Source organism: Gadus macrocephalus, chromosome 6 (genome assembly GCF_031168955.1).
Source record: "Gadus macrocephalus chromosome 6, ASM3116895v1".
Taxonomy (NCBI): Eukaryota; Metazoa; Chordata; class Actinopteri; order Gadiformes; family Gadidae; genus Gadus; species Gadus macrocephalus.
The window spans coordinates 19,262,132-19,269,939 of record NC_082387.1 but is presented as its reverse complement, the minus strand read 5'-3'; the positions used below and the strand labels follow the sequence as shown (position 1 = coordinate 19,269,939).

The window sequence follows — 7,808 nt, the reverse complement described above, 5'->3', positions numbered from 1 at the left end:
GGATCACAAGCGTCCTCCGACACGATTTATTAAAAAAAAATATATATATATAGTTTACAATTCCAAATAGCTGACTTGACCAAGTGTAATTTTTTATATGAGTGAATTAATTGACACTTTATTTCTATAAATCAACATTTATAAATCAACGTTTTATTGACATTAATCAATCACATTTATGCGGTGTTGTTGCTTTTTAGATTTAGTCAGATAGGGTCTTACCAGTGAATATTTTGGCCTATTCAATATGAACTATTCCCAGGTGTACTATTCCTGTGGTTCTGACCCATAAAGAAAAAAAAAACACGAGAGGGAAGAATTGGAATATGAAAAAGGGGAAATTAATTAAATGAACAGCCATCTGATTGGAATGAGGAAGCTAACAACTCACAATGTCTATGTCTTACAATATTGTTACAGGACTGATTCGACCGTTTCTTTCTTAATCAATATATACCAGAGGAGCCTGTGAACAGACTAAGTTTCATACACATAGTATAACAACTAAAAACACATTTTACATCAACATGCCTGCATGTTGTGTGCTAACTAACCTCTTTACAACCTTGGAAACATCAGCGGAAATCAAACGCTCCTATTGATTATCAGCAGGAAACAAGCGCACAGGCAACTTTTATTCCAGCTTAAATATTTCTCGGAGCAAATGAACAGATAATTATATCCACTCTAATTCCAACCTAAAAGCCTACAAACCTCCCATTATTTCACTGAACACATGTTGCTAATATTCAGGAAAGGACAGGACGAATCATTAAATGCAGTAATGGTAAAACACAAAGTGTAAATTCTAAATAAGACATGGAATAATGTGTTCTGAGTATTAAGATTATAAAGGGTTCTCTTTGAAACAGCATTAGAGTACACAGCATATGCTAATTTGCTTCTCATGGCTTTTTTTCACAGTGCCTTGTGTCCAGTTTAAAATGCGCTATTGCTGCCCCCTGGTGGCTAAGATCTAATTGATGTGTTTTCCAGCAGCAGTGAACGCTTAGAATAATTCACTTCTTCCAGCTTTTGAACAGTTGATACCATTTCATAGAAAGGTCCACATTCCCGCTATATTTCAGATGAGAAGAGAAGGCTTTGTCGTTTGCTGTCTGGTGCCGGAATGTTCTCAAGTTGAAGGAAATACAGCAGAAGTTGTACCTGCAGAGACGGGGCGAAAAACAGAGACAATATATACCTGGAGAACTCCAGTGGACTACAAACATGGTCATTAGGAACTGACTTCATTTCCTGTAATATAATGCATCAACTTACCTGAGACATGACCTCCAGGGACCAGCTGTCGTTCATGGAGAGCGGCTGAGAGGAGCCCGCTCTGCTGTCCTTCTCGGAGGGCCGGAGCAGTGTGGGGCCGAAGACCGTGGCCAGGTTGTAGGAGGACATCTTATTGACGCCCTCGTTCTCAGCCACCCTACGGGGCCAACCAGGACTCCACAGTCAATTATGGACTTAAGGGGAAACACCATTGATGAACCCGCTGTAGATGTCGACGTTATGAACACGTAATCAAATGGAAGTCGTGCAATGAGATGGAAAATAAAAACGGTTGAAAGATTCGGAGGATTCAAGCCTCTTGCTCACACACACTTTCTGTCTGGTTACGATAATCAGATTCATAATAACGAAATAACAAAGCAGATTGTAGTGGCTAGAGTTCCAACTCCCAGCCTGATACTAAATGTAATGGGTTTGATCACAGCAGTCTATCTGTAGGCCTCCTAGAGCATGATGCCCAAACCCCAGCCTGCTCCTTAATGACCTGTCTCTGTACTGTCTAGACTCTAACCCATACCTGCTCCTTAATGGCCTGTCTCTGTACTGTCTAACCCCTACCTGCTCCTTAATGGCCTGTCTCTGTACTGTCTAACCCCTACCTGCTCATTAATGGCCTGTCTCTGTACTGTCTAACCCCTACCTGCTCCTTAATGCCCTGTCTCTGTACTGTCTAGACTCTAACCCCTACCTGCTCCTTAATGACCTGTCTCTGTACTGTCTAGACTCTAACCCCTACCTGCTCCTTAATGACCTGTCTCTGTACTGTCTAGACTCTAACCCCTACCTGCTCCTTAATGCCCTGTCTCTGTACTGTCTAACCCCTACCTGCTCATTAATGGCCTGTCTCTGTACTGTCTAACCCCTACCTGCTCATTAATGGCCTGTATCTGTACTGTCTAACCCCTACCTGCTCCTTAATGGCCTGTCTTTGTACTGTCTAACCCCTACCTGCTCCTTAATGGCCTGTCTTTGTACTGTCTAACCCCTACCTGCTCATTAATGGCCTGTCTCTGTACTGTCTAACCCCTACCTGCTCCTTAATGGCCTGTCTGAAAGTGGTAGCAGTGTTCCTCACCTCTTCAGGTGGTCCAGCAGGAAGAGGAAGGTGACGAGGTTGGCCTCAGGGAGGGAGAGCAGCAGGTGGAGCATGCAGCTCTCTTTGGCCACGCCGTCGGAGAGTGCTGTGAGGGCAACGGAGGGATTAGGGTCCCCTCTGACGTCCTCATTATTATCCTAATCATGATATTAATGGGCTCCTGGGATTTGCTACCACACTAAATTGCAGATTTAAATGTACCTGTTTTTTTAGATGCTTATAATCATCCTAGAATAACATTAATCACGTAATACAAATGAATTAAAGGGCAGCGGACCGAGGCCTCCGGAGAAGCTGGGGTACAGGTCGTCGGTGAAGAGTGGTTCTGGCAGCTCGCGGAAGTAGAGCTTCAGAGTTCCAGCGATGGCGTTCACGTCCATCTCCCTCATCACCACAGACACGTCCTTATTGTCTAGTCAGAGTCAGGGTTAGAGACGGTGAATACATGAATACGGAAAAGGATCCGATGTCATTAGGCACCATTTACCATTTGTCATCTTTCTTTCTTCAATATTATTTTTGATAATAGAAAAATAAGTTATAAGATAAATACACATAGGGTATATTTTATGTCAACTGTTTATGTGTGCTGTTGTTTCAAACTATCCGTCTATTTAGTACTCTAGTTCCCTCAGGGGGATCCGATAGGCACAGAAGTGAAGACTGGAGACTCACTGGAGTCGAACGCCGCCTTGAGGCCTTGGATGTCCGTGGCCACGCCCGAGACCCTGTAGATCCCCACCTCCTCCATGCCTCTCATCTCGATCTCCTCCACACACTGCCTCACGATGAGGGGCACCTTGGAGCGCTCCCGCCTGGCCACGCCCCCATGGAACACCAGACGGGGTTAACAGTGCATTCACCATGACACACCAGACGGGGTTAACAGTGCATTCACCATGCAACAACAGCAGAGGTTAACAGTGCATTCACCATGCAACACCAGCAGGGGTTAACAGTGCATTCACCATGACACACCAGACGGGGTTAACAGTGCATTCACCATGCAACACCAGCAGGGGTTAACAGTGCATTCACCATGCAACACCAGCAGGGCTTAACAGTGCATTCACCATGCAACACCAGCAGGGGTTAACAGTGCATTCACCATGCAACACCAGCAGGGCTTAACAGTGCATTCACCATGCAACACCAAGCAGTAGGTGCCCAAAACAATGTTGAGGATAAAACACACACATATATCTATATGCAATAAGGATATATACGTATACACGTATAAGTAAAGGTTGCTTCTGAATATTTTGTGTTTAGGTTTATAATCATATGTTTATTTAATTACAACCAAATGTCTTGTGGTAAAACAACTCACTTTGTGACAACGTTAATTTTGACCCCGAACACGCCGGACTGCTTCCGCGACGGCATCCTCTTCAGACTGAACTCCCTGCTGGTGAACTTCATGGACAGCTTCACCTCCACCTGAACACACAACCATCACAGCCCTTGAGTGTCCTCTCTCTGCGCTGCTTCTCTCTGTATTCTGACCAGATGTTCTGGGTGATAAACCCCAGCGTCTCTCCTGGCTTCACCGTCAACTACCAATCAAATGTTACTAAATGCTTCCCATTCCCATTCTTCCACGTACTGTATATAAGCTACGGCAACATAAGCCTTGGTCTCTTGGAACCTATGTGTGGCGTTCAGTGGGGAGGTATGGACAACATTACGGTGAATCGCCGTAGAAGTACAAAATGTTTTATCACAGCCACCAAAGTGTTTTATTGCCATCGTTTTCACTCAGGCGGCTGTTCACACTAAATGCACTTAGGCACAATTGGCATACTGAAGGGATTTAGAGAAATGATTTTGGTAAGGGATGTTTCAGGACATTTGATCACACAGACCGGTATTGTCTTAAAATATTCAGGCCTGGTAGGACATGGGGTATTGAACCCAAAAGCTTTGCAGCTGTAAGTTATTATATCCTTCATTTGAACTTCTCAATGAGATCAAGGTCTCTCAAGCCGTCAGAACATGCAGTATATACCAGTCAGAACATACAGTATATACCAGTCAGAACATACATACTAGTCAGAGGCAGACAGAGCAGCAGACACACTCTCATTGGACATAATAGAGAGAGGCTGAAGCTAAAGCTCCAGTCTTCTGATCAGATAAGAAATCCTTTCAGGGATTTTTGTAACTCATTTTGTATTTAAATGGTGAATAATATTTATACGGCTATAAAATAGTTTTAACACTGGCCTCTAAACTGTGTTGCCCCCTCTACACTCGACTGTGTTGCCCCCACTACACTGTGTTGCCCCACTACACTGTGTTGCCCCCACTACACTGTGTTGCCCCACTACACTGTGTTGCCCCCTCTACACTGTGTTGCCCCCACTACACTGTGTTGCCCCACTACACTGTGTTGCCCCCTCTACACTGTGTTGCCCCCACTACACTGTGTTGCCCCCACTACACTGTGTTGCCCCCTCTACACTGTGTTGCCCCACTACACTGTTGCCCCCACTACACTGTGTTGCCCCACTACACTGTGTTTCCCCTCTACACTGTGTTGCCCCTCTACACTGTGTTGCCCCCACTACACTGTGTTGCCCCCACTACACTGTGTTGCCCCACTACACTGTGTTGCCCCACTACACAGTGTTGCCCCCACTACACTGTGTTGCCCCCTCTACACAGTGTTGCCCCCTCTACACACTGTTGCCCCCACTACACTGTGTTGCCCCACTACACTGTGTTGCCCCACTACATCACTTTGTTGCCCCACTACACTATGCCCGCTGTGTATCCTGATGTCATGACCCCATTGGGTACAGACCCCATTGAACACATTGGGTACAGGCCCCATTGGGTTAAGACCCAATGGGGGTCTTTCCCATTGACCACATTGGGTACTGACCCCATTCATAGTGATGACCGTCCTCTGCCAGTCCTTGTTCTGCAGTGTCTGAGGATCCAGCTAAAAACAAACACAAAGGAAGAAAAAAATGTTAGAGACGTTACTAAGGTTACCAAAATTATCAACCTCACCAACCAAGGTTACCAACGTTGTCGCTTTAAGTCCGCCCAAACTGAGCTGTGAGTTAACCTGGTTCAGTAATCAGGTTTCCACATGGGGCTGGGGGTCTGAGGCTGTCTCTATTCTCTCTGTGGAGGATCACATGCATGTTTGGCATTCGTTCTTCGGATCGGTTGCATGTCAGTTTTACAAATCAAAAGTCAAACTAGTTGAACTTTTCCTTAAATCACACAGTTAATGCATTTGACTGCTACTTCCTAGGGGAATGCAAAATACCAACTGATATTTGAACAAAAGTTCAACTACACACTAACAACTGCAGAGCTGACGAAATCACCCCTTTTTTTCCCACAGTGCTACATTGATCATAAAACAATGGACGACCGCCGGGTTTGGATTGACAACGGGACGGCTTGAAGTGTTATAGAATGTGATGTAGTCATTTTTGCCGATAAAGAAAAATATGAACTCATGGCAAATCCACAAAATGCATTCAACCCATGTTCTTAGATATAAAAAAAAAACTACTTTGTGTGTTCCAAACGCCAAGGTGAGAAAGACTCATAAATAGTAACCTGCTGCTTAACCCAAACGGGCCTATGATGGCTTATAGATAAGTGGTGTCAGCCACCGATCCAATCCCCCCCTCGGATCATTCGGCTTTGTTGACATGGATAAGATGGGAGGACATCACGTCAGCAACGGACACTCGTCTGTGTTGTTATCTCAACATGGCAGATGTTGCTCCTCAGACAATCTACTGCTTTTTGGATAATCCCTTGTTCTCAGAATACATCAGGATCTTACATAACATCCAATCAGCCCTGTTCAAAGATCTAAAGAGCCTCAGAGCAGAACGCTTCGTGTCCTCAGAGCATCGCTCTCTCCAGGGACACCAGGAACACCCTCCATGTCCGGGAGGGGCTGGTCTCTGTACCTTGGGTCTGAGCAGGGCCTTGCGGACCCTCTCCCACAGGGCTCTCCCGGGGGCCGGCCTCCCCTCCCCCTCGGGGGAACAGCTGTCGTTGTCTTTGGGTTCCAGCCCCTCAGCGGCGCCGCGCCTCTCCGTCATTCTGAACGCACGGCGCTCGCTCACAAAGCGACTCAAACTCAACCCGAGCCGACGATCTAAAGAGAAGGTCTATGAGGAGCCACAGCAGTGGGTTGGTGTCCGGTATCCATGCCCTCGCCAGACCCTGACACGCTGCGTCTCCTGCTGCCGTCCCTAACCCTCACTCTCGCCAGGGCCCCGGAGGCTCTTAAGAACAAAGCCCGCCTCCCTCGGCACGTCCTCCTCCTCACATGAGGATTACATCTCAGTCTCCCCCTTTACTGCACACAGGCTCACTCTCGCCTAGCACAGGGTGGGGAGGGAGAAGGGGATGGGGGTGAGGGGAGGGGTTTCCCACAGGTGATTTCCATATCTCCGGTAAGCTTCTCCTGAAGCGATAAATAGCTCCTCGCCAACGTTAGAGCGATTGCACATGAAGTCATTACTTGGATGGCTGCCAGTGAGCTGCGTCAGGATGGTGCTTAACCCCTCCCCTTCACCCTCCACAACCGCCCCTCCCCTCAGAACTCTAATCCCCCCCCCCCCCCCCTTGTCATAACCCTGAGGCCCACTAATAGCACCATGTTCCCTGGCCTATCAGACCAAAGGATTAACATGAAGGTGTCTGCACATGAACCGCAAGGACTCCACAGCCTGAATGAATCTAGAATGAAAACAATAATCGCTTTGTTTATTGTGTCCCTGGGCCCTAATGGAGCAGGGAACATAACTGAGGGTGTTGATAGTGGCGATAGTGATACTGATAGTGTTATGCTGATAGAGCACAGGGGACACAGAACTAAAGTTGGGTCGGACAGTTGGACCACTCAGTGGCTCAGGAGGTACAGCGGCCGGACCTCTCAGCGGTCAGTAACTGACCGTTGAGCGGCCTGCTCCTTTAAATAGGCATAAAATCGATTTATGCCTATATTTTTATTTTTATGCATAATATATGTTCCAGACTTTGTGTGTGATTGCTGCTCCCCAAGTGCAGACCTGTTCGTCAAGTTGAATCATTTTATTTTATAAATTATTAATCATTATTAAATGATAAAATAAGTTAGAATATTTTCCCATGTATTTTTTTAAATACCTGAATAACTTCAGGGACACCCAAGCCTTCTGATCTCCTAACACTGTGATCCTCCACCGAGGGCACCGCCTCCTACCGTGATCTGCCCTTTGGCCACGATGCGCTCTGTGTTCTCCCCCTCGTCCCGCGACTGCCTGGTCCTGCCGCAGCACTTCTCATAGCAGAGCAGCCGGAGGGTCTGGGAGCCCTCCAGCTCGATCTCAAACTCCTGTGGTGGAGACACACAGTCAGACGTCATGCTGACGCCAGCACTCACAAC

The 7,808-nt window shown here is 46.7% G+C and overlaps 1 protein-coding gene across 3 annotated transcripts in view; it reads right to left on the bottom strand.

Annotated features, from left to right (window-relative positions):
- Positions 1 to 131: 131 nt before the first annotated feature.
- Positions 132 to 7,808, bottom strand: part of si:dkey-91m11.5 (PH_BCR_vertebrate and RhoGAP_Bcr domain-containing protein) — a 30,462-nt gene continuing 22,785 nt past the window's right edge. For all 3 annotated transcript variants that reach the window (XM_060054731.1, XM_060054732.1, XM_060054733.1), the window contains 8 exons: positions 7,626 to 7,757; positions 5,286 to 5,345; positions 3,729 to 3,838; positions 3,074 to 3,213; positions 2,676 to 2,810; positions 2,378 to 2,483; positions 1,282 to 1,438; positions 132 to 1,167 (listed from right to left, as the gene is read on the bottom strand). In XM_060054731.1, the coding sequence (XP_059910714.1) occupies positions 1,078 to 1,167; positions 1,282 to 1,438; positions 2,378 to 2,483; positions 2,676 to 2,810; positions 3,074 to 3,213; positions 3,729 to 3,838; positions 5,286 to 5,345; positions 7,626 to 7,757 (930 nt within the window). In that variant the 3' untranslated portion in view covers positions 132 to 1,077. The remainder of the gene's footprint in view (positions 1,168 to 1,281; positions 1,439 to 2,377; positions 2,484 to 2,675; positions 2,811 to 3,073; positions 3,214 to 3,728; positions 3,839 to 5,285; positions 5,346 to 7,625; positions 7,758 to 7,808) is intronic.